Source organism: Molothrus aeneus, chromosome 12 (genome assembly GCF_037042795.1).
Source record: "Molothrus aeneus isolate 106 chromosome 12, BPBGC_Maene_1.0, whole genome shotgun sequence".
Classification (NCBI taxonomy): domain Eukaryota; kingdom Metazoa; phylum Chordata; class Aves; order Passeriformes; family Icteridae; genus Molothrus; species Molothrus aeneus.
The window spans coordinates 15216832-15244352 of NC_089657.1; the positions used below are offsets into that span (position 1 = coordinate 15216832).

The window sequence follows — 27521 nt, forward strand, 5'->3', positions numbered from 1 at the left end:
CAATGCCACATGCACCTACTACAGGTGTTTGATTAGAGCAGCCACGTTAACAGATTGTCCAAGCCACTGAGTTGAGCACAAGGCATCTTGAAAGTGTGAGATAGGCTGGCACATGGCACAAAGACAAGGCAGTGACACACAAGTGACAGACTGACAGGCCAGCCTGGCACAGCACTGGGGAGGAACAGGTAGGAGAAGAGTGTGAGTGTGTGTGTGTGTGTGTGACTCACTGAGGGTTGCTGACACACGCAGCACCTTTCTCTGAGTCACAGGTCCTGGCACAGGGTCCTCGACACTGCCCTGGTTTCTCTCCCTCAGCTGCCCCCACACTGACACGCCCAGCCCCTACAGCCATCAGCACAGCCCAGTGCTCACACACCCCTAGTGCCCAGCTCCCTCCAAACCCACAGCCCTTACCCACTCTGCAGTCACTCACTCACCTCCTCTGTGCCTGCTCACTGACAGGCCCTCCTTCTTCTGTCCCCTCTCTCCTCTGTCACCTCAACACCGACTGTCCCTGAGCAAGCTGGCACTGTCACCCTTGTTGCCATCTGCAAGTGGTGCAGCAGTGAGGGGAGGAGGAGGAGGACCAAGGCAATCAGTATTGCCACCCCTTCATCCTACAGTCATCACTTCCCCCACACCAACCAGCTTTCTGAGGGCATGAGATCCTCCTGGCTCTTAGGGCCAACCAGTATCACAGTGGCACAAACTCCCCACACCCCCTTTCCACCCCACCTGTCCTCTGCCCCTCCCCAACACCCTGCATGGCCCTGGGACAATCTAAGCCTGGACAGGCCCAGCAAGGCCCTGAGCCAGTGCAGAGCCCACTTTCTGCACCGCACATCCTAAACCAGCTCTCGCCTTCCTGGGCCTCCTGCCTGTCACCTTTGTCCACTCCTATAGACTCTGGCATCACTATTAGCATCTCTTTGCTCTTCCACCTGCTGAGGAGGCACCACAGGGCTTTGTCTGGCCATGCTCCCCACAGCACTTCACACTCGCCCCCTCCCCAGACATCCTCACCTGCCCCTCCAGCCACCTTAGGCCACATCTCAGTGAACAGAGATGAAGGTGACCACCTCTGCTGCCAGCCCTGCACCTTCCCTGCAGGGCTGAACACATCCCTCTGCAGCTCACAGCAGAGCACACCACATCAACTGCCAAAGTATTGATGTCACATGGCACCAAACCCCAAAATACCAACAGTGCACAGCCTTAAGCTTTCTCAAAATGCAGCCACATCCCCAGCCAGTAACTCTGAGACCCTGTGACCTACTCCCACACCCAAGGCTTGCACATCCTGCCCAGTGACCCAACAGAGTCCCCAGCTGCACAGACCAGTCTGGTGGGGAGCTGGACAGGATATGCTGCTGCTGCTTTGTCATGTGATGCACTCACTGATGGGCTTGAGTGGTTGCCCAGCTGGCAGCCCTGACCCTCCCTGTCCATCTCCAGAGTCACCCACGCTGCAGTCCCAGGCTATGGGGGCAGCTATAGACCTGACACACCTTGTCACACCTCCCATGGGTTGTTGTCACCAAGCACTGGAGATGTGGAGCTCCATGTCTGGGCTCAGAGCAGGGAGGGGCAGTGTCCCACTACCAGCATTGGCCCTTCCACCTCACCTACTCCTAGAGAGGACTCCCCGCACAAGCACCCATCCTCTGTGCAGCCTGCAGTGCACTTCAGGGAAAGGGACGGGGCCAGCGAAGGGAGGAAATAAACACACCATCTACACACACACGCAAGTGTCAAACGCCCTTTAGTGGTAGACAGAGGTGCTGCCGGCCCGGGGCCGGCCCCGCTGCTGCTGCCTGCAGTACCTGCCCTTCACCGGATGTGCACCATCTCCTCCAGGAAGGGGGTTTTCATGCAGCCCGTGCAGAGCTGATCCATCCAGAGCGGCGCCTCGTGCTGCAGAGGGGTGCGCCGGGGGTAGAAGGTGAAATTCACGTCGTAGTTGAGCAGGCAGCTGATGGAAGCCATGTAGATATCAGAGAAGCGCACCAGCCGGCGGGAGAAGTACGTGGGGTTGTGGAAGGTGCGGAAGATGCTTCCAAACTGGGGGTTGAACAGGTTCTTCGTCAGAGACCTGAGAAGAAAGAGATGGTGCTCTGTAGCTAAAACTGTGGTCACAGATTCTTCCCACTCTCTTAGCCCGCGGCCACTCCACTCCCTGGGCATCAGGGGATCACCCCAAGTACGCCCTCCCGAGGCTGTGGTGCAGGCCAGTCCAGGCCAGTCCCTGTGCAGTGACACTGATGAATATTCAATGCACTCTTAGTCCACCTGTTATGGGCAGTGGCAGGAGCTGTGGCAGCTGCAGTAGCAGACAGCCCACCAGCCCCTCCCAGCACTCCCCTTTCCCACCCTGCCTTCAAACCAGTCCAACCTCCCAGGCTGCAGCACTGCACTGCTGCATGGCCCCCACCCAGAGGCAAGTGACACCAGGCAGGACCAGAGTCCAGCAGCTGCAGCAGCATTGTCCCCAAAGCAGGTAACAAAACAGGGCCTGGGAGCCCCCAAGAGACATCACAAGTGAGGGGGGAAAACGCTCACCTGATCTCCTGTCGTTCCTTCATCCACTCCAGCAATACTTGCTTAGACTCTGCATCCTGATACATCTGCAAAGACAACAGTAGAAAGCATCACATCCATCAGTCCTGCAGGCCATACCTCAGCTCCCTGCAATTTCCACTGTAACTCACAAACCCAGAGCCCACTGCACCAGGAGGAGGATGAGATATTTTTGAGAACCGGGCAAGATGGTACATCTCCTCATCCCCATGCTAAACCCAAAATTCAGGCTCAGAAGGCAGCATATAACCTGTCCTGCTCAGCCAGGAGCTGTGTACCTGCATTCTCTCCAGCAGCCCTGTCAGAGCCTGCTGCCAGGTCAGGGAGTGCATGTACTGCTCCGTGTTTATGATCCGGATCTCGGTCTCCAGTTCAGGAACGATGGCTCCAGTCCTCCAGCCATGACGCAGCATGAGGTCCTGGAGGTCAGGGTGAAAAAACAACCAAGGATTCAACATAAAGACTGAAAGCCAAACACAACCCTGCTTCCTAGAAGACTGGGTTTGTTCCCATTTCTCACTCTCAGGGGACAGCCATCCATGGCCTGTGCCAATAACAACCATTTCCTGGTCACTAGAATCAGTTGCATGAAGCACCTAGAAAGGTGGGATCAATACAAACTGCTCTCAAATTCACACTTTACCCACAGAAGGTACTTCAGGAGCCTTTTCTCCAGTGCTTGCCTCTGTCTGACAGCAGTGGGGAAGGCTGTGTGTCCTGTTGTGGGGAGGACACCCAGCACAGCCCTGAGCACTCGGAGCAGGCCCTGCCTTATCTCCAGCCCCAGCAGCCACGTGGGACTGCCCCCACCCCACTGGAGGGCACGGACATTTCACTCACCGCAAGGTCACTGTACAGATGGTCCCCAAAGTAGAGCACTTTGGATCCACGCCAGCCTGTCAGCCTCAGGAAATCAAAGAGGTTGCCCTGCAAGTGACAGGAGCACAGAGTGAAACGTGGGTACAGGCCACCTTACCACAGGTAGGTGTGAGCACTCACATGGGGTGTCAACCCCATGTGCTGCCCCACCATCTACACCCAGAGCTTTCTGTCCTTCCCCACCTCACTTCACTTTCTTCCCATGTGACAATTCCCTGTACATCCCTCAGCTTTTTCTCTAGCCTTAAAAAAGGCAAAAACTCTTCCAAAGAGTTTTTGCAAACAGGGAATTCAGGGCAAGTTCTGTGGTCTAGGGCACAGCAAGTCAAGAAGACAACACGGTCTAAAAAGGCAACAAAAGGAGGCAGTTTAGAGGCCAAGAAATGCCTAAATTAGAAAAGCCTGAGGATGGGCAGAAAGAACCCCTGGTTTAGAAGTTGTTGGTCTCAGGTGATAAGGATTTCACATCACAGGGTGCACTAGAGGGAAGGTGAGCACTGCCAGGCAAGGCTTCTGGTGTCAGGAGCTGTTCTACATCCCTGACCACCATCCCAATCCCAAAGATTAACAACACCCACATGTCCACAGGAATTGTTTAACCAAGCCAAAGAGCCAGGCAGCTTGCACAGATTCACAGCTGAGTAAAACAAACCAAACCCCAAAGCACCAGCTAAAGCACAGCACCAAGCAGCTTTCAAGGTTTTCCAAACATCCACACATGCACAGAAGGCACTTCAGGGACTACCCTTCCATCTCCACACAAGTTTTGCACATGAGTCATGAAAACAAAACCCACTAGGAAAGGAAATGGCCCCATCAATGCCAGCAGACCAGCACAAGCAGCCAGTGTGAACCTATGAGGCACTCAGCAGCAATCCCTCTGGCCAGTCTCCAGTGGCAGGAGGGAGCAGCACCCCCAGCCACCAGCAGCAGCCTGGCCAGAAAGCCCCAAACACAAGGCAGCCCCCCAGCAGCCACTGGCAGCTTGCTGAATGCACAGCTAAGGCTGCCCAGGACCAGGGCGCTGGGCCTTCTGTTCCTGCAGCATCCCTGGAGCTGAGCAGACTTCCCTTAACAGCACAGAAACAGGACCAGGCAGCCTCTGCACTTCTTGGACACAATGTTGCTGCTGCTCACATGAGGCCTGCTCAGAAGCCACTGGCAGAGAAGGAAATGGAGCACAGGCTTGCAAGGAGCAGAGTCCTCTTGCTGTGCTCCAGTCACCTCAAACAGCAATGGACTCAACAGCCAGGAAACTTGTGCTTGGAGCTCCATGGAGCCACAGACCTGTTCTGACATCTCCAAGTCCTGCCCTCCTTTCCCCCAAGATCACACATCTGCAGAGGGAAGGGAGTACAAACTTGGCATGTACAGAAAACACCACATCTATTGGAACAGAGGGACTAGAGGGCATCACTTCAACTTCCCAGTCCCTAGGGAAAAACACCAATCCCTGAGGTCCCATTCATGGGATACCCACAGGAAAAAACTACCATCCAGCCCTGCTTCAGGAGACAGGAACAGCTCAGAGGCCGCCTCTGGCAACATCCCCAGCACAGCTAAGTCCGTGACCAGTAACACTTGTCAGAAAGAAGCATATTGTGACACTCCAAGGAACCAAAAATCCTGGAGACAGGGAGGGCTACAACCAGGATACACACTCTATTACACCCTAAGAACCACAGCTAGGCAACACCCTTAATGCAGTCAGATAAACATGACAGTGGGGAAGAACTGGACAGGAGCCCAAAATCCTACCCAGCCCACCTTCCTCCCTCATATTTTCCCTTTCTCAGTGCACCATTCACTTGGGTGAGCAACCTGTGGCCACAAGACGTAGGTGGGTCAAGGGCAGGATTTAATGCAGCAATGAACTCCATGGGTGAGGTGTGCCCTTTCTCCTGAGGGAGCTGCTAACCCACTGGGAATGAGCTCTGCTTGCATGTTCCCAGCTCAGAGCTCTTGGCAGAGGATGGGACACCAGCCCAGCACTTTGGCAGACCCACCAGACAGAGGTTTCCCAACAGCACTACTCAAGGACATGACCTACTCTGCTCCAAGGGGTCAGGTCCCAGCTAATTGACCGAAATCTCACTAACAGTTTCTTCCCGTGGGATTGGACAGCTCAAATAACCAAGAACAAACCGTCCTAAAGCCAGAGGCAACTTGTCTCAGGGGACAGACCAGCTGCAAGGACAACAGCCAGGGCAGCAAGCTCACCAGAGCTGCAGCTCATCTTTGGACATGCTGGTCCTTCCAGAAGGGGAGAGTCAGGAGCCAGGCTTTGTAGTCTCTTTGATGCTTTGTACCCTATTGGATCACCCTTGTTTCTTTATTCCTTATTTCTTTATTCTACACAAGTCTACCTTTTCCAACTTTATGGAGAACAATTTGGAGTGAGGTGTGGAAGGTCTTTGCATGCACAACAGGTTTCAGAGAGTTGTGCCTTTTTAGCCTCAACTACCACACTCTTGGGAGCCCCTCCAGGACAAGAGTTTCAGGGCCAGGACAATCAGCAGAGCTGAGGGAAGAGTGCCCAGCTGGCCATGCTGGACCATGTCAGAGCAGAGCTCCGAGGGTGAAGGTTTCATTGTACACGGGGGCAGGGGACATTCACTGGCCCCTCCCACTCATCCAGGGGATGCTTGCCTACCACCCCATCTCACACAAGCAGGGCAGCAGCAGGGACAACCCAGCCTGGCAGAGGTAACTCAGCACAGGCTCCCCTGGGCAGAAAAGCAAGTACCCCACACCTTAAGTTACCTGGCCCTGCTCTGCCTTTTCCCACTTGTCCCTGTCCTTTCCTAGTGCCAAGCCCATGCTGGAGGCATTCTGGGGGACAATGTCCTACCAGGCCAGTGAGAGCTCCTGGGGACAGGGCACTTCCCACTGCCCACAGCCAGCACAGCCCAGAGAGTGTCTTCTTACAAACACTCTCTACCTACACAGGTGCTCTTTTCAAGGACTTCTGCGTTCTACCTTTCAAACACCAACCACGAACAAGTGTCCTACAGCAGAACCCATCATTTCCCCTCACCCTGACCAAGCAGATTGTCCTGTTTTTCCAGTGATTTCCAAAACTGCAAGGGTGCTATAAGTCCCCACCCTTTCAGACTCCTGCTTGCACCCATTCACTTTACCTCTTTGTAGATCTTTCCCTTCTCCAGCTGGTTTATTTTGTCCCACTGCAGTGAACCTTTATCATCCAGTTTTCTAAAAGGTCTGGGAAAAAATGGGGGGAGATGTCAACTTCTTTTGATTTTTGGTGATTGTTACCCAGCAACATTTGAATCACAAAACTTGTTTGCCTATGTAACAACTTAAAATAAAAGCTCTATATGAGTTCTATGTGACCTTCTGGGCCTTCTGCAGTTTTCTCAGGGGAAGAAAAAGTATGAAAGGGAAATACCTTTCCAAAATGCTTCCATTGACTGTAACCATTTCTTGTCAAAATCCCTAACAATTCTTCTTGCTTTCACATACAGAGAGGAAGAAAATATCCATAATAACTCCTTCTGAAATGCCAAGGCCAAGAAGGCTTTGCCATGAAACACTTTGTGTGCTCTTCCAACCTGGCTATGCCCCAGCCCAACAGAGACCATGGAATGTCCTAATAGGATAAAGCAAGTCTGCAGAGAGAATGGAAGGCAGTCCCCATGCTGAGTTCACCAGGTGAACTGAGCTGTCTCTTGTTTTTCCTGAGGGCTTGCCATGACATTCTCCACTCCACGAGTGGATCTAAGGCACCAGGCAGCCATAGGTTTTATTTCCAAGAGGGCCGGATCATCATAGCTCCAAGCTGTGCCTGTAAAGCATGTCACCTGCAGCCCATGAAAAAACCTTTACCAGGCCAGCACTGCTTATAAAGCCATTCCATAGGTTTACTCCAGCATATGCCAATGGTCTGGGTAGTGAGGGAGGAAAATACAAAGGAAAGAACAGACCAATCCCCTAACTAAGCAGACAAGTACCCAAAGCAAAGAAGCCAAAGAGCAAAGTAAGGACAGCAGCCTGTCTATTGGCAGCTCCTAACTGACCACAAAACTCAGCTGCCACATACAAAGGCTTCCAGAACTGCCAGTTCCCAAACATGTATCCAATACAAACAAGATCCCAAAAAACCTCTAAAAACAAACCACACAGATACTTGCTGTGGGGAAGAGGAAAAGGAAAGATTTTGTCACATTCTCAGGACAAGAAATGGCCATCTCTCATGTCAATTTTAGAAACACGTTTTCTGCTTGGCTCTACACATTCTATCCACTTGCTCCCAGACTGGTCAATTCTGGCCTCCTCAGAGAGTGTCTGAGAGAAGGCTGAATACCTCCTGGAGCCAGACTATGCTTAGCAAGCCAGTGCTTTCTGGCAGGCCAGAGGAGCAGCTCCCTGCAGGGAGGGGGCCCAGGCCCAGGCAGGGCTGCCCTGCACACGTACTTGCGCCGGTCCGTGAAGAAGTTGGGCTTGTCCGCCTGCACGATGACCATGTCGAATAAGTCCCGCCAGTTCTTGCCAACCATGTGCTTCATTCCTTTGTCCCTAGGGGCAAAGGAACAGAAAAATTAACAGACCCAGTACTCTTTTTTCACCCAACACTGCATCTTTATAACAATATGCCCTAAATTCACTCTTATTTCAGTAACAGAGAAGAAAACAGATTTGTGAACCCCCCGAGGCTGTCTCATTGTATGAAGTATTGATGCTGTGCTTTGTTTCAAGCTGTCACACACTTTCTTCTGCACCACTGGAAGCCCAGGGAAGTCTGTGATACATCAAACACTGCCAGAGGCAGTGTCAGCTCTCTAATGTTGTGGCCAGCCACAGCCTTGTAACTTCTCCAAAAAGTGAGATCAATGCTCACTTGGGTGCAACATTCACCACAAACAGTTCCCAGAGAGCTCCATGACTACTGCTACAAAACCCTGTCCCATACAAACTCCAGGTGCTCAGAGGAGGGAGTGCCCTGCACAGCTCTTGCTGTGCAATGGTGACCCACTGATGAGCAGTAATGGTACTCACACAAAGCTAAAGGGACTGTTTGTGATGAGGAACAGCTTCTTCTTGTGGTTCACCAGGCGGTTTAGCACGGCATAGATTTCATCCCCGTGCAGGATGTACTGCTCTGTATCAGAATGAAACACACAGCATCCATCAGAACACTTTGGCATAAGTCATGACCACATTTCTATAAATCCAACCCAACCTAGCCCCTATACCACTACAGATGCAAAAGGTCTGAGTTAGATCCACCTCAGGCAGGCAATGAACCACCATGGTGACAAAGTGGCCTTCCTCATCCCCATCAGTTCTACCTAAAGAGAAAGACTGAGGAAGTGACAAGTGAATTTGGCACCAGAGCGCTATTTAACTCACCCATATCTTTTTCAATCCATTTGTACATCACTCCTTTCACATGAACATCTCTAATTGCATCCTAAAGAAAAGAGCAGGGGGGAAAATGTTTCAGTTTTACAACATGGCATTCCTGTTTCCCAGCATGCAAACCTACTGCCACCACTAGGACCAAGGCAGTAATGACACATCCCCTCCTTGCTGAATGAACAAAAGCTCCATCACTGCAAAGCAGCAGAGCCTGCCCAGCAAGGTTCACCAAGATCCCTAAAGAAGAACAGGATGGCTGGCTCAGCTGATGCAGTGTAAGAGGGAAAACCTCAAAACTTATCTGTGGAAGCACAAGTTCCTCCCTGCTCTTGGAAATGAGCACATGTTACCCCACTTGTTCCAAGGCAATAAGGACTGTGCCGCTGCAGCACCCTTTACTGTCCCAACACTGCACTGTCTCAGACACCAGGTGGCTTTTCTTCCCCCTGTGCCTGTGGGAGCTCTGCCAGGTGTGACCCAAAGAACAGGAGTGAGGACAGGGTGAACAGCAGCAGAGGAGAGCACCTGTGATCCCAAGTGCTCCCCACAAGCCAAGAGGGCCACAGCTCCTAGCCCTGGGTGACCAGTGTGCACAGGCAGAGCAGAACCTCCCACTAGCAGGCTGGCACAAAACACAGCTGGGAGGGAGGCAAGTTAAAACAGATGTTGTCAAGGGCATCCAAATATCCTCTATTTTCCAGGCCAGAAGCCAAGATATAGCACAGCTTTAGACACATCCAACTGAGATTCTGCACAAGGCTCCATCCAGCAAGATATGCCAGACCCACAAAACCATTTCCAGAGCAGCCACACAGTTTGCAGTGCTTGCACATGCTTGTTTGAACAGCACCATTTTCATCCCTGACAATTCTCACAGGTAAACAATTGCTGCCTTTCCCCAGGACCCTTAAATTCCTATTACACTGTGTGTGCCCCTTCAGGAGCTGCCCTTTCAGACTGAGTCCCACACTCACCACTGACATCACTACAGTGACACTTGCCACACAGTCAACTGCTCTCATGGCAGTGCTGGGAAAACCTCCTCATGACCCCCAAAAAATTTCCTTCAGAGCATTGTGGAGAGAACCACAATTTACAACTTAAAAGGGGATGATGAAGGTGGAGGCATAACCACTTCAAAATGGAGTTTTAAGAGCTTCTTTGTACCATGTGGATTTGAAGGGCAAAAAGGCAGAGGTCACATCTCAATGCCTTATTGGAAGGAATCTGAAAAGAGGGCAGGACCTCTGACAAGAAAATAGCTTTCTCTTAGCTAGCACTGTCACTAAAAGCAAGCAGAACTTTGGACTTGTGTCAAAGCTATCTTTGCAGAGAAGAAAAATTTCAGTGTGCTCTTTCCCTAAACTCATCCAAAAAACAAAAGAAGAAAAGAAAAAGGAAAACTATAATATTTCTGCAGGTAAAATCTTGGAGCCTTGGTAGGCATCGAAAAAATGCCTCCAAGGGGAAGCAGGGTAACCTGTACATTGTTACTCTCAAATATGAAGTGACCAAACTGGTGTGACAGGACTACTTTAATTACATGTCAGCTTCAGCCTTTACCATACCCCAAGGTCTGCCCTTTTGACTCAGTGCAGTGCCTGTAGCACTTAGCCTGCTCCCAACCACACAGGCTGCATCAGCAGTACCACCAGGAGTTACAGCAGGGTGTCAGGCTAAGCCAGTGCTCTCCTCACAGCTGGGCTCTGAAGTCCTCTGCAGGCACTGGAGGATCTCTGTGCTCCTGTTCACAAAGCATTTCTTTGCACTTGAACTTGGGTACTGCAAAGGGATAAGTTTTGCAAAAATGTTTGTTTATCCTCATTGTACAGGAAGAAAGCAAGAACTCTTCTGGTGAGAGCACATGATGGTCCCTAGTTTCAATATAGATTTCGGGCATTGCCACAGATTTTCTGCCATAGCTCTCTTCTTCGCCTACTTTAGTTGTTCCTCAGGGATGACCACATTCTCCTCCAAAAGGAGAAAGCCAGGATTAGCACTCAGGAGTCTGAGGGCTGGACCCCACCAGTTGCCCAGCATTAGACACGTATCAGCTGTGGCAACCATCCCCCTGCTCTCAAGATTTCAATTAGGAACACATCCATTTGATCGCAAAAAAAGATACTTTGATCTCTCAGAAGATACTCTTCACAAAAGGCCTCAGGAGTCAGCTGTATCCCCTCTTCACATTTTCCTCACCCCAAGAGAAAAACCAACACCCAATACCCCTGAAACATGTTAAGGTCTTACGGGAAATGGGCTGGCAGGTTCCTATCAAGCACCAACAGAAGGTCAGGACACACAGCTGACAGGTGGATCCTTATCACAAAGCAGCAGCACAGCCCCATTTCCCCTTGGAGCCCCATGTCCCTCCCAGAACTGAACAGCCAGTGGGGGAACCTAAGATTCCCACAAGGTACCAATCAAAACCCTTCTCCATGGAAAAAGGAGTGCAATAAGGAAAATGTGTTGTCTGTCAGCATAAGTCACCAGAGCAGCCATCTCAAGTACTTACATCTTGTCTACAGCACTAACTAACAAAGCTGATAATCCCACAGAGCCCTTTCAAGTGCCACTTAACACCTTGGAGTAAACGACACATGAAAGCTACAGTCACCACTAGATCAGACTACAGTCACCCAAAGGATCAAACTACTCTGCAGCTGCAAGGGGTGCAGGATTCTCAGAGCAAGCCAGGACAGGTGTTTTACATCACTGTATAAAGCAAACTGTTTGGTACACAGCTTTTCTCTTTGACAAATGAGATATTAAGGAAAACAATTTAAGCAGAACCAGAAAACATTTACAGAAGCTTTGTGATATTTCCCATGGAGGGACCTTCAGCCTAAGCAGCCTAGGCACTCCTACACGAGATACACCAGGACCACCAGCTCTGTAGTACAGACAGAGCCCAAACATGTTCTGAAAACACAGCTTTGAATATTCCCTGGTAAGGCTTTGATCTAAAGGGACAACAGAGCTGTCATATCAGGCTGGCCACTGCAAACCCCTTGGGTTTGGCTGCTGCAGAACTCACAGTTCTGATGTGGTGTGAGCTGTGGGGCAGTTGACATTTCACTTACAGATATGTCTTTGTAGAGATGCACCTGGTCAAACTCAATGCCATGAGTGATGAAGTAATCAATGACTGAAGAGAGCAGTGTCATTTCAGGAAGAGAAAAAATGTCCATAAACTGCTTAAGTGATGGACCCTGGAAAGCAAAAAAATGAAAAGGAGGCATTAGACCAAAAATACTGGGGAAAAAACAGTAAAGCCAACAAACAAATTTGTATCACCCAGCATCATCTGAAATATATTCCAGGCTAATAAAAAGAAAAACACTAGTGTGGGAAATCCCAGTCACTCAGCAAGCAGCTCTCTCTTCTTCTCAACCCAAACACCAACATTGAAGAGAGAGAGGTGTCTCCTTCACATAAATCTTTACAAACCCAGCATCATTAATACCATATGGTGAAGATGGAGGAAGTAGGGAGTTGATCCCAGATATTTTTATTTCAACCTCTGCTTCCCACCTGGACTCTTGGCATTAATACAGGTGCCAACAGACAATGCTCTGCTATATCAGCAGACAAGGGCCTTGCTGAAGATGCCACATTGCTCATATTAACCAGGCTACACAGGGCACCAAGCTGCTCAAACCAGGTTCCAGTGAGATTTCACGAGGCAATGTAAGAATCACTCCAACAAGCCATTTGTCAGTGCCTGTGTGTCACTGGAGAAAGCCCACAGGAAAAAGAACTCCAGCCCACCAGCAGTCAAGTGGAAATGGACAATTACATCCTGCCCAAGGAATAACTCCCCTTGCATTAGGCAGAGCTGCAGCTCTCACACACATTTGCTGTTGTTATTGCCTATCAATCACAAACCTATCAGCAGGCCAAGAGCCAACTTTGGCCCCAGAGGGGCTTTCCAGTAAAACAAACTTTATTTCTTCTGCAGATACCACCTGTGCAGAGGACTGCAGGGAGTCTCCCTTGCAAGATGAAGCTAGGATCAATTTTTTCATTTTCCATTGGTAAAGTTCCAGACCAGAATGGGTCAATTACTAAGGTCCCATATATTGGAAGTAGCTTGGGAAGCACACAGACCTCCTCATGAACCTGGTCACCAGCAGTGCCCTGGCAATCCAGTTCCATCATGTCTGTGATGAGCTTTGAGCAATCCAGGACTCATAGCCATGAAGTTGCAACACTGTAGGATGGTGCTGGCCCACTTCAGAAAGTAAGTGTTTATTAGAGCTGTGTGAAAGACAGACATGAAAGCAGCATCCAGAAAACCACAGAAGGTGCAGATGATGGAAGCTGATGGGGCTCCTGCTACCTAGTGACAAATGTGGCCCTGTCATGCCAGGATGTGTAACAAGAGAACATCTGCCATTTAGTCTGGCTGGGAAATGGTGGCAGGAGACCAGCCTTGTCTAAAGGCAACACCTGGGGCAATACAAATTGGGGTCAAAAGGGCAAAGGAATAACAAACAGCATTTTGCTTGAGGTGTATTTACCAAAAAATGCTGCAACCAAAAGCTATATTGGTGTGCTGAGGGTTATATAATTTCCATCCACCTAGCACAGGACAATTTCACCTACAGCAGAAAACAACACAAAGGGCACAAAGGGCCACATACCACACATGGTGGTGCTGTTTAGGATACTCACTGACTCCTTCCAACACTTCTGTCCATTTTGATGTCTGGTTGCTAAGGGAATTTTTCTCCCATAGCAAACCCAAAGTTTCTGTAAACAGCCTCCATCTTATTTTCCTGTTCAGAGATTCTGGGAAAGAAGCAAGAGGGACAAAGCCAGGCAGTTCCTACTGAAATAACTAGGTGTGGGATTTAGCAGAGTGCAGCAGAGCAATGACCTGTCCTACCTCTCAATACCTGAAGTACAGAGCAGACAGGTAAATGTTCAGCGTTAACAGCAAAGATTTACCTTGTCAACTCTGATTTCATTTTTGTGCCTTGTGTCATTTTTCTACAGGGCAAGTCCAACCTCTCCCAATTCCCTTTAATGGCCTTGACTTCCTTAGGCAGACATAGTGACAGGAGTTGTGACAAAAACTGGACTGTGCTTTCAGAATCTTACATGTGCTTTTTCTACAACTCCCTTGAGATCTCCACCTTCATTACAGGCCATCACATGTAAAGCCACACCAGCTGCAGTGTTGAACCTTGGGAAAGATCTGTGCCCACCTACTGCAAGTATTGGGATGCTGGCAGCTGTCCACACACTCCTGCTAACAGAGATCCAGGAAAACACTTAAGGGATTTATTGAAGTATTTAAGTAAATACTTAAGTGTTTACACACTTCAGCCATATCAGTCCCACTTCTCTTGTAACCTGTTAGCAACTCTTCTGTTGCTCATCAGCAACATCAGCATGACAGGCTGAGGAGAACAAATCAAAGACCCCTGCTAAAGGCTCACTCCTCACCACTTCACTGCACCCGTTCACACCAGCAGTCATCTTAACCCTTCTTTCATCTTCCTCACTAATGTAGGAAAATATGCCCCACTCAGTGGCACAGCAGACATTGCTGAATGCAAATGCTATTAATTGTAAATACTTTTGTTCTCTTTGGGATGCACCTATTAGCTCATGGAGTCTATTACATTACTAGGAGAGAAGATTCACCTCTTCACAAAGACTAAGCTGATATCTCTACTTCTGTAGCCAAATTTTTCAATTCCAACTACAGGAAAGAAGAAAGCACCTGGTACATACAAATCACAGAAAGGCACCTCAGTATAAGCACCTGATCCTACAGAAAGCCACAACTTGAAGCAGGTTTCATGTTTACAATTACTTAAAAAGAAAAATGAAATCAGCTCAAGTCTGGCAGGAGTGAGGAGAGTTGCACAGGAGGAGGCCAGTCGAGGGCAGTTTACAGACAGATCAAATTCTAAACAAAAATGTCCTATTTCAAAGCTGGAAACATCATTGAGCTATAAACAGAGTATATGCTTATCCAGAAAGCAACCAGTCAGATTAATTGTTCCCAAGAGAGAAAGAGAAAAATCAAGCAGTGACCTTGCTGGAGACTTCACAGAGCAGACTCACAGGGGTATTACAGAGGAAGTGTGCCCTTCTCCTTGCAGCTTCCCCTAAGGCACCAGAACTGAGGCAAGAAACAAAGCAGCTCTGGGAGAAGGGATGTGAAAGATCCTGCTTGGCCACTGTGCCACATGAGACACTCAAGGAAAAAAAACCTCTCCTAACTTCCTCTAGGTTCAGGCAACCAGAGGATTTTTACAGCCCCTACAGACAGAATGTCAGTATTTTACTATCCCTATACTCATGGACTACAACCTTATAAATAATATCCCCTAAGCCGTTCTGAAGAAGTGTGGAGGGAGATCCTTAACATGAAGGGAAAAACACCCTACCCAAAACCAAAGAGAGAAAGGCATTGCAAGACCTCCTCCCCAACAGCTCACTGCAAACACGGCACTGCAGGCTGCTGGGGTAGCTTGGGAGCTAGATTTGGCCAAGGAACATCTCCCTATCAGTCTTCAAAGCCATTCAGCTCTAGGCCAATAGCCCTGGTATTTAAAAATGCTTTGCAGATGTCTTTCAGATGCTAAACTGCTAAATAACCTCTGGGGCATATTCCCACTAGAACAAAAACACACACTGCAGCTCACTGGGGACCAGCCTTTCCAAGGGAGGCTGCAGTCATTTACATGTGCATACAATTCCCTCTGTGTTCCAAGCTGTTCAAAGAGCTGCGGGGGCTTACAATACCTTGCCATAGAAGTCACTCATCTGGTACAGGGGGATGTGCTGTGTGCCACCGTAGAGTTCGATCACCTCTTCATCAGGCACCGGTTTGAGCCCTCTAGACACAAAACAATGCAGTTTGTCAATAATCACTGTCTGTGCAGTGCTACAAACAGTAGAGAAAAACAGAACAGGGCAAACAGGTTCTTTCCTAAAACTCAAAAATTCCTCCTGCTCAAAAGAGACCGGCAGAGAGGCCAACAGCTCTAAAGATTCACATAAAATCTTTCCCAAGACATTCCTCAGATACATCTTTTGCTCCTACAAGTTAATTGAGGGGCTTTATCCAAATTCCAGCAGAGTCCAGCCAGAGGCTTCTCTCTGCCTGCTGTCAATTTGCTGACAGGACTGCCCCACCAAATCAGCCCCACGACCTGACTTGGGCAGCACTGGGTAAACTAACTTGCTTTGGAGATGTTGCTTCCATGAGATACATCACCTTTAATGAAAGGGTGTAGGAAAAGGCTTCCTGAAAACAGCGTTTCCTTCTTATTCAGTTTTCCTACACAGAACAAGATCTTGACTAAAACCATTCAACAGAGAAGGCTGTTTTTCTCAAAAACACCAAAACCAGGAGTATGGCTGATCTGTGTAGTTCATAACATCAGGTTATCTGACTGCTGCAGGTCTTGTCTCTTGCACAATTTTGATGACTCTTTGCTCAAGCAGTCAGCAACTTTCCCTTTCTCCTTTTCTACTCAGTTATGACACAGCATCTAAGAAGTTAAATGTTGCCTCAGTTTTGCACAAAAGCAAAGGAAAGTTTAGAAGGACACCCCAAAAAAGATAGTTACCAAAGGACACTAGAGAAAAGAAAAATTAAAATGTGTTTTCACTAAAAATCTCTTTATGAAGTTGAAGTAAAATATGGAGCAGTACAAACCCCTGGTCCCCTCACCCCCCAAGCTGGCACTCAAAGAAGCCAATTGTCTCTGCTTATGAAACTCCCTTCTTAATATTCTTAGAGTGTTTACTGTAACTAAAGCTTAACAGCAAAAGGGCAGAGATCAAGGAAAAAAACACATTGGGTTCCATACTCGGGAAATACAACATAGGATTTACAGGAGATTTGCTATTGATATTTATAAATTACTACAGGAGATTTGTTATTGATATTTATAAATTCACTACTCCTCTTTGGAGCAAGGTGTTTTATCAGTCTCCAGTCTCACAACTTGTAGGAGAAAAATTTGCTCTGCACTGTTTCAGCCACTTATTCCAAAGCATACCCAGCTCTTTTTGGAGAACTAAAGGAAAAATAGGACAATCTGGGACTTAAAGTGAGCCCAGATTCTGATGCATTATTAATTTATTGGCATGTCTATGTTGCTTTAAGATGTAATTTGCACATCCAGATCAGTCTGCAAGGCTCAGCAGAGCAGTGCTGGGACAAACTCCTGCCTGAAAAAGACAGGCCCATGTGTGAAGCACATACAGAAGAGCCCTTCCCTATGGGCTCTGTTTGCTCTCAGGTGTTAACCCAGCCATGCTGTAGCTGCAGCTGAAACACCAGGCAGTGTACGTGACCAGATGTGCTATTAACCATTACAAAAAGCTCCAGGTCTTCCCACCCACACCTGGCTTGAAATGCTTGAGAGAAAATAACTCCTTGCAATTATATGCCAGGTAAGCATTTGAAGCAAGAGCAAACAGGATGAGCCAGACAAGACTGTGCTCTGCTCACGAAAGAAGCAGAACAACATATGCCATGAACATACACTGAGATGTAGAAATCCACTTTTGCATATATAAGCATTTAAAAAGTGATTTTAGAACTGACAGACCTATATGCAGTCCCCAGCTGGACATAATGGAAAGCATCAATCTTCATGAGGAGACTCTGTGACAAGGGATAGATATTGACTGTTAGAACTCAGTTATTTTAATACACTGAAACCTTATTCAAGTTTAAAGTTCCACACAAATGACATTCAGAAAATAAAGTTCAGTATGAGCATCCCACTTCTATGCACTTTAGACAGCACTTACTCTCTAGCTACTTTTAGACACACTTATTCATACTGTGACTTTGTATTGGCCTCTCTGGCAAAAGACCATCCTTCTATGAGCCAAAGTCTGTTACACCCCAGTTGGTAGACAGGGATGCAGTTGAAAAACAGGGACAATATTTCTGTGACTCAAGACAGTCTGTTCTTGTCTCCCTTCAAGAAAACATACATTCCAAAGGAGCTTTGTGCACACAGATCTATTTTCCCCCACCTTTATCTTAAGCAGAACTAAGTGGGCAAGTTTTGGTTCAGAGCACAGTGGCACTCAGCCATTTTCCTCACACCAGAGCTCTCCCCAGTAGACATTGAAGGAAAGATGTTCAGGAGCACACCAGGCTGGTAACAGATACTCCCCTAATCATGAGCCATCCTTCTCCATCCATCATTCTGAAGCTGTAACACAAGTCCTTAGGATGGAAAGCAGCCTCATACTAAACCCACATCACTCCACAGCTCACACCAGGAAAGTGGCATTGAACTTCTTCCATCAGGATACAATATCAGTGCGTCTTGTTACACTGTGGGCAGAGCTCCCAGTAATCTGTGAGGAGTGCGGGCAAATATGCTGCAAGTTGTACTTAGACAGGCATAACCCAGATTTCTGTGTTTTTTGCAAACTCTGATCCTGAGGAAAGAGGTTTCTCTACTTTCCACTCACTCAAAGGGTGCTTTGCTTGGCCAGGCCACTCGCCCGTGTTTCTCAGATATAGCAGCCAAAGATTCAAACAGAGAAAGAACCTCCAGTTTCCCACAGATCTACTTCTTGCTTTGTAAGGCCAGAGGCATGAGTGTCTACTGCCATGCTGTCTCCACAATTATGACAAAAGACAGAAAATCTCTATAGCTTTTCCCTTCATTCTCTGTTTTCCCTCCTGCAGGAGGATAGCACACACACTCCAGCCTGCACTGCCTGCTTCCCTGAGTTCACTCAAACTCAACATACAAGAAAGCTACTCCAGTGAAGCAACTTTTTGTGCTGAGCTCCCACCTGACTGCCTGGCTGCAGCAGCCAGCATGACATTTACTAAATTCCCTGGGCATCAGGGAATCGGGCCAAAGCACTGAAAAGGGTTAAAGCTAATGCCTGCACTCTGCCTGCCTGTGTTCTTAAGAAGTATGCATCTCAAGTAGCTTGGATCTTATTCCAGGCAGTCCTATTATTCGGGGTGGGGGGTGGGGAAGGCTTCCTAAAGCATTCTCCTGAGAAGTCATTTCTATTATTAGAGAAAGACATTATGCCTCTGCTCCTGGCAAGTACTTGTAGATGCAGGACTGAGTTTTGTTGTTTAAATTTCCTGAAAGACAGAAATGATCACATAAACAAGCTCAGTTTTCTATTAATTAGCGTGTGGAATGAATTGACTTTTAAATTGGCAAGGCTGTTTACCAGAGGCCTTTGCTAGAATGTCCCATTCTGCTGGAGGCCAGGCTGGCACAACAGACATCTTTCTTTGGGGAAGAACCCAAGCAGTGAAAAGCCCAGACAGACAGACTCACTGGTCACTTGGTGGCAGATGTTATTGTAAGCAATGGCATAAAGTATTTCCACTAAAAACATAACAGAGGAAAACAAAGCCCAGGAGAGTGAACTTTGTACAGCTTACCTTTTGTACATCATAGTGAAGTCCACGTATGGCAAACCCTGGAATGTAGTCATACTTCCCAAGCCCTTCTGGATACTGGGAAAACAAACAGCATCATTAGAGCATAAGCACTGGATAATCAACAAAATAATTTCACCTGTTGAGCTCGTTTAGTCCTGCCTAATTTTGCCCCTTCAGCAAAGAAAGTGGATGAATGGAGTAAGACAAAGGGATCAGGGTACCCCAAACTAGTTTTTCTCATGCAAGGGACAGTAGTGAAAAAGCTTCAGATTCACTGAGGCAGTGAGAGCACTTCTTGTAATCTTTGCATATATTTGACAAAGATCGGCACTCTGAACAGAAAGGCAGGATGAGAAAAAATGCATAAGCAGTCACCCATTGCAAACAGATCATCTGTTCTGGGACATGCTCTAGGGCATCATCCCATCACCAGCACATTCCAAGTCCTGCACAGTTTCAGTGTTGGCCCATGACTTATGTTTAGCCACCATGTGCACCTCCAACCAGCAACCCTGTAGGCATTATTTCCATAGTTGAGTACAGCTGACCTGGGCTTTTTTACACTAAGTCTCCCACTCCACATTTATAAAACCTCAGGAATGTACATCATGTTAAATAATCTCAAAGGAAATTAATTCTGCAATCAAAGATTGTGAAATGTTAAGTTTATCTCAGTAAATCAAGTAACTGACACGTGTGCACAATGCCTGCACAAGCATGTCTGGGGCATTGCAAAGACAGCAGCAAGCTTAATTGAGTAGAAACGCTTAGCACCTCATTACCTTGAATTGTTCTATTAGGATGTCTCTGGCAGTGTTGAAAATCATGGAGTGCAGTAAATTAGAATACTGTGCTAATGTGTAATCATAGTCAAAGCCATAGATCTCCACATCTCCCAGGCTGATCTCATTGTTAGCATAGATGGCAGCAGGGTTGAGGAGATTGCAGACTCCTGGTGGAAGGAGATCTAAAAGAAGGGAAAGGGGAGAAGTTAGAGAAACTGAGAGCATCACTGAAGTTTAGACTTTTTGTTCTGGACCTGACAGCAGCTGGAAATGCCACACAGCAGCAGCAAAGAGCACAAAGCTGCTGTGGAAGGCTGCTGCCGTTTGTTCACTCACTCACCCCATGAAAAAACACACTGTGAAACCTCTGGCTGCACCTGGAGATAAAGCTCTCTGACCATCTGCACAGCCAGACCGACCTTTTGTGTCAGGAAGCTGCAAAACAATGTCCCCTGGTCTCTGGCCTACATGAAGCAAAGCAGACCCGAGGTTTTGAAGTGTCAAATTTCTATCTCAGAGCAGCTGCAGTTTCTGCAGGCTTCAATGTGAAAGGCAGCTGTGATAAATCACCAGAAAAACACACACCACTCACTTAGGACTTGCATAAGCAAACAGGCTCTTGGAAAAGTCTAGATTACTCCAAATCTGAAATTTTGAGGTTTGTCTTCTGGCATTTTTTGTTTCTCACAGAGGCAACCAGACTTCACAGAGAAATTCTGCAAATACCATTAGGACTTTTAAAATTTTTGTATTAATTGGCAGGAAAAACCGAAGTACAAACACCTACATGTAAAAAATACCCCACAGTAAGTTATGCTCCTGGAGCATGCAATGCTGATAGCAGCAAGTGATCTGCTTTTCTCTGATAAACAGCTGTGGACACAGCTCGGTCACTGCAAAGCAGAGTTACTGCTCAAGGTGCTTGGGAATAACACTTTGCTCCCCAGACCACTGAGAAAATGGGGTTAAGTGACCAAGCAGCTAAACTGCCTGTATAGAGATCCCTTCCCAGAGCCAGAGCAGAGAGGGGAGCTTTCACTGCACTGCAATGGGAGAGGCAGGAACAGATCTTCCCACAGGCTTCCCGCTCCATGAGAAGTGTCCCTGGCAAGAAAGGGCAATAAAAATAGTTCTTTGTAGTGGGTTGCCTGGTCACAACCACACTGGGGGACAGAGGGGAAGGAGATATTTCCTCCCTCCTCAAAGATGGGTAATTTTCTCTTTGAATGACAAAAGAGCAGGCATTTTCCAGATCCTACTCAGCATCAGTGGGTAGGATTTTTTCTTTTCCTACCTTAACTTTTGGCATTTAGCAAGGACCCCTGTCCTGGTTCTTTACTGCTTCCTTGCTATAAAACCAAGTTCCATCTGAGTCTAGGACAAAAAATACATTATTAGAGAGAGATACCAGCCCTTCCCAATAAAGACTTTGTCTGGAATTATAACAGAATTTAGGCAAAAGGCTGAAGTTCTTTTGTGAGCTCTAATTCAGAGAGGTAACCAAAGAAATAGATTCAAATATTTCTAAATGTTTCTTTTGCAGGGGAAAAAGAAATCACTGTTACAAAACATACCCATCCTTCTCTCCTAACTGATTTCCATTTGGCCTTCAAATACAATTCACCAGATCATGTGGCAAGGAATCACTAGAAAATAAAGCAGTGTGTTAAGGCAGGAGGGCTGACTTACTGGCTACACACCAGGAACAAAAGCTCCCTGTCAGGGCTCAGCTGGTGGCAAAGTTCCTGGAAGAGGCTTAGGAGAGAGGATGCAATCCAAGTACTTTCCAGTGAGATTTTAAAAGATGGGAAATGTAAATAGGATTCAGAATATCACAACTTTCATACTTTCATCATGAATGCTCTTTGCACCATAAATAAACAGAGTTCCACTTCCTGTCCTCACCCCCAGTCAACTTGCGGAAAGACCTTTTTCTAAGCTTACACTGGGATTTGCTGGGTGTTATTTTTCTCCCTCACAAGAAAAATGATGACACAACCTTAATCATATCTCAGGGGAAATGTGCAGGGCTTTCCTCTTCTATTAAAGCACTTTTTTCTTTTTATGCCAAATGCACCCAACTTGCTGCTACAGTGTCCCTACAGAGAGGTCAAGCTCTTCCAACATTCCCCTTTTGCTAATGCATGGAGGACCAGACATTTTGATAGCCTGAGAGCATCACAAAATACCATTGCCTGAAGCCCACCTCTCTTTTCCCAGAAGAAAAGAGAATCTTCTAGATTCAACCACACATGCTAGCCACAACTTTTGCAAAAATATCAGGAAAAACTAAGGGAGCAGTAGGATTTTGTAACAAGGAGAGAGCAGTCTGAGCTTTACCAAGCAAGTCCTATCTGTGATAAGCAGTTACTGTGCCACAGCACAACTTATGAAGTACATTTAGACCCAGTGAATGAAGCAATGCTCCTCCCTGCCAGCCTCAAAGGTACAGAGCCTCTCTGCTGTCCACTGACAGCCCAGATCATTTTTCCCTACTCATATTTTGTCACTCACACAGCATATTCTCTCTTACCTCCTAAGGGCTGAAAAAGGATGCACACACCAGCCAAAATGATTTATACCCACTGGCTCATACACAACATTCCCTATGTTCACTTCCCCAAGCACCACACATCTCCTTGTTGTGTTTCCTATTCCACATCAATCATAACTTGCAGCTTGCTCTGTCCACCCCATCATCCTACATCTTGAATTTACAGTAATTTCAAAGTCACTGCTCTTCTGAGAAGGAGGAAATCTCTGGTTCAGTCTAGAGAGTCATGATGCATGTTTGTCTCAGTGTAAATGTCCTTTTGCAGCACCCTCCTCAACAGAGCTGCAGGTCTCCATCTCCTCAAACTCATGCAGTCTCCATGCAGGTTCCAACTACAGCAGGGAAAAGACACAACCAGGGAGCACACACAAGATCAGTTTCAATACCAGAGTCCAAACATGCCTCAGGGTTACTGAGGCAGGCTTCAAGAAGCTTGGTTTAATTGTGTTTGTTTGGGGCTTTGGTTTGCTTTTTTGTGGTGCTTTGTTTGTATGTTTTTCAAAGATATCCTCCTGGGTGGTTACCAATCCTTATCAACTCCTGGGCTGCAGGCTTGGGCGCTGCTGCTCTGCACGTAATCTGCCAGGGATCTTTGTCTCAGATTTCCTGGCAATTGTCAAATCAAAACAAACAGACACCCACCAGAAGCTCATGAAGATGCCATTTTTTCAAGAATGATAGCTTTTGCTTTTCTCCTTTGCCAAGACACCATAACAAATTGCTGGACAGATACGACAAATTAAAGAAAACAACCACACAAAACAAACTGAAGACCAGTTTTTGTTATTAAAAAAGAATAATGCCAACTACTCTTTCTGTCTGGGTCCTAACTAGAAAGGCAGACAATATCAGTTAGTCACTGCCTACTCAGCACTTCACCCAGGAAGTCTGATCTGAGGGAGAAGCAGCATGAGCACATGGGAGGACGGTGTGGAAAAAGTTGCTCTTGCACTGGATGCAGTCCCAGGAATCTGCCTGCTTGCACAATTGGCTCCTGTTTGCAGCTCCGACAGATTTTAGGGAAGTGCTGCATGTCCATGGCACATGATGAAATTCAGCAGCAAAGGCAGACCACAAGAAAGCCTGTTTGATCTCTTACACCTGGGTGTAAATGCAAAGTAAACACACAACATCTTCATTTTCCCACTGTGAGAACCTGGGCAGCTGCTTAAATCAGGTGTCTCCTCCCAGGCAATAAGCCACATTGTTAGAAAGCAATAACCCTCAATCCCCAACAGGAGAGCAGAGATGGAAACAAAAGCAGGTAATTAACTGCGAGCAGACACTAGAGACACCATCTGGCCCCTTGTGACGTGAAAAACGCTCTGGGCAGGAGGTGCCAAGCACGTCTCCTGCTTTTGTGAGCTCCGGGGTGCCAAGAGCATCCTGCAGGAAACGCTCCTGTTCTCTCAGCCTCAGATCCAGCATGTTAGTGACGAATTAAACACAAACAAGGCAACTCACCCGCATCTCTCGCACCCTTTGTACTCCCAGGAGTTCAACCCTGCAGACATCTGCACTAATTTCTCCATAAGACAAGCAGGGAAAAGAAGGGTACAGAGAAGCAGATGGCCATCATCCTCCACATTCTTCATGAATCAAAGTTTCCCTTGTTCACAGTAAGTTTCTAAAGACAAACTGCCAGTTTTCCTCCCTTCCAAGTACTCCTTTATCCTTTTGAAGTGTTGTTTTGTGCCATTTCCTGCAAAGCACTCCCACAGCCAAAGCAGATAGGGTAGGAAGAGAAAAATATTATCTAAAGACCACTTAATTTCAGAAGAACCGTGTTAAAAGACCTTGGATTTAGATTATACCTAAATATTTTGGAATTTCCCGCCAATGAAATCGACATTAACTAAAAGCAATATTAAAAATATAATTTCATTCCAAAATTACACTTTTAAAATATACAAAGGCACCAGAGAAATGCTACAAGAGTTCTTCACAAGAAAAAATGGGTTCTATCCAAGAAAGCAAAACTGAGAAGTTTACATAACTGGTCACTCTTCCAGTTCTGGCTGTTCTCACATTTAGCCATTCTCAAACTTGTCATGCAGAGGCAAGAAGTTTGCAGATATTGTAAAGTTCTCTAGGAAAGCTGAGTTAGTGTAGCCACTGCTTACAGATTTGGAACACTGATGAAAAAACAAACACTTGCTTATAGCCAAAGCATCACTGTCTTGGCTGTCCTGATGTTTCCTAGAGCACAGGACTTCAAAGCTTACCAAGAGGGCTTATCAGCCTTCCTTGACATTTATCAGATCAGAAAACAGCAAGTCTTGCTCAACTCCATCCCTCTGACTAATGTGAATGTACCTTTCCTTTCAGCAGAAGAAAAAGAAAAAGCACACCAAGTGCCTCAAATTTTTAGCCTCAAGTTTTTACAGGTAATGAAATTTGGTCATAAGAGTCAGTGTTGGAATAGGCAGGGGGATAATGAAGAGAATGGTTTCTCTTGAGTCAACAGTGAGAGGAAGTTTTACCTCAGAGGCATTCTCTGTGCAGCTTCCTTGTGCTGTCATTTGTATCATTCACTCCAGCCTGGCAGAGCACAGATGTCTTTATAGAGTTGAGAACTCCTTGTGCCTCTCCTCTGGCCCCAAACCTGCACCACCACTGAGCTCCACTGCACAGAAACTCATCCTGGACGTCCTGACCCGTCCAACTCACTCAGCATTAATGGTGCAGAAATGCAACAGTGCTCCATGGATCTGGTGCTAAGCAAGGGCTGGGCTGAACACACACCATGAATTCTCCTGGCAGAGACTCGCTCCAAACCAGTGACAGCCACTGACAACACAGGACAAGGGACTGCACAAAGGTGGCATTTCAGAGGGGGAAGGAGAAGGAGGCACCACAGGAGTCTGCCCAAACTCAGTGCTGGGCAATACTGAGGAGCCAGGCACAGACATTCACCTTCACAGCAGAGTTAGAAACCAAGCCCAAAGGAACAGACAGTGATGCCACGTTCTGCACAACTGTTCAGTCATCAAAGCAACAATTAAAACTTGGACCAACTCTGTTTCTTCCCGACAAGATCTGAATAACAGCACAGTCTTGAAATTTTAGTTTGGGGAAATACTCTTTGAACAAACGAGGGCCTTATTCAACATATCCGATGGCTTCCCGAAGGTTTGTGAAGAGTCTGCTCTGTAACACTTGGGCTACTTCACCTGACTTCATTTGGCATTTACTCCTGGGGATTACTGCTCCACCTCAATTAAAAACTGCATCTCTTGCATCACAACAGAGTTATGTGAACACAAACTTCACAATCTCACGTAGCAAACCAAGCATTCTGCCAAGAGACCGTGACACAGCCTATTAGCACACATCTGCATTTATGGCTTCAATCCCATTATGGAAAAGAAAATAATGCCTCTGAGGATAGCAAGGTCCAAACAGCAATATAAGCATTGCAAATTGGAATTTCTTTCAAGCAGTGGGGCTAAAACCACACTCAGTCTCGGAGGGTATTACCAAAGCCCCAGTCCTACGTCAGCATCCTGCAGTGCCTTCACCAGCGCTGGGAAAGGAGCTCCCATCCTGGAATGCAGCAGCCTGAGCACCTAATGGATCAGCAGCCAATTCTTTTAGGTTTGTGCATCATGAAGGACTCGAGATTTGATATCAAATCCAGTGGACTGGAAGATGGGGGAGGAAGGAATGACAGACCTTGTCGATCTCAGAACAGGGAGAAAGTTCTTCCAGATGCCTAGGGCTGACTGCTGTCCTTAACCAAACCCTTAAGTAAACAAAAGCTAACAGAGTTCTGTAAGAGCAGGCACAAACTCACTTCCTAGCTCTCAGCAGTGCTTACCTTCAGCATTCCAAGAATCAAGAAACCAACAGGAAAAAGTTTCCTGCCCTCCTGTCATTAAAGCTATTTTAGGAGAGTTTAATACAGTGGAGGTCTGCTGCTGCCAAAAAGACCACAATCCTGTTTTACACACGAACAGACTTGGTGAGCAGTCTGAGTTTTCGCCTCACTTGGCAAGATTTCAAAGTACCCGACAGAGCCAGGTCGCTTCTTGGTCAGAGAAGCAAAATCGCAATCAAAAGGTGTGACACATGTGGAACACAAACTGAGCTCAGGACCAGGACCCATCCCAGGAGCTGCAGCATCAGCGCTCTCCAGGCTCACCCCTGTGCCAGTGGCGACTTGGACGCGTCACCCTTCGCTCAGCATCGCCATCTATTTGTCCTAATCTAACGCGATTCCGTGTGCCAGCCAAGGCAAACTGGAGAAAAAGGCAACAAGCCCTTCATTTAGATCATTTGCCACGACAATGCCGACGATGGCTAGTTATGAAAAGTCCCATGTACCCTGCGTGTCCTGCAACGCTGAGTCCAGACAGACGGAGGAATCTGCATAGAGGAGTCTGCACAGAAGGAAACCCCGAATGGGGAGAGGAAGATCGAGACCAGATTTCAATGAAATAAAACCATCCCAGAGAGCCGCGTGCCACGGAAGATGTGGATGGCATCGCCAGGGAGAAGGGCTCCCGACCCGGCATCTGCACAGCACGGGCACATCCCCAGGGCTGCGGGGCGGGGAGAGGCACCGAGATGCGAAGAGGAGAAAGGAGAGGGAAAAAAAAAGAACGGAAAGGCCGGCCCAGGCAGAACGTGGCAGCCCCTTACCATAGACCAGCTTCTTCATCTCGTGGTACCTGGCCCACAGGTAGGTCTTGGTGTCGGCGCCCTCGGCCGGGACGGGCTGGCCGCCGACTCTGGCGGGGGCCGCCGGGTGCTGTTCTCGAGGCTGCCCGTGCCCTCCGTCCCCGGTGGCTTTGTGCCGGCAGCTCTGGCAGGACACAGCCACGGCGAGGAGCCGGGGGGCCGCGCCGCCGCCTCTCCGCAGCGCCGCCGAACCCAGCGCCGCCATAGCCCCGCCGCACACCGCCGAGGCCGCTCCGCACACAGCCGG

The 27521-nt window shown here is 47.6% G+C and overlaps 1 protein-coding gene across 1 annotated transcript; it reads right to left on the reverse strand.

Annotated features, from left to right (window-relative positions):
• Positions 1-1748: 1748 nt before the first annotated feature.
• Positions 1749-27521, reverse strand: NT5DC2 (5'-nucleotidase domain containing 2). Its single transcript, XM_066557837.1, has 14 exons — positions 27236-27521; positions 20035-20219; positions 19253-19327; positions 17424-17479; positions 15604-15697; positions 11922-12050; positions 8830-8890; positions 8476-8578; positions 7894-7995; positions 6600-6681; positions 3421-3507; positions 2859-2999; positions 2563-2627; positions 1749-2095 (listed from the first exon to the last, which is right to left on the reverse strand). Exons 1-14 carry the CDS (start codon positions 27477-27479, stop codon positions 1834-1836), a joined length of 1686 nt encoding a protein of 561 aa, XP_066413934.1. The 5' UTR covers positions 27480-27521; the 3' UTR covers positions 1749-1833.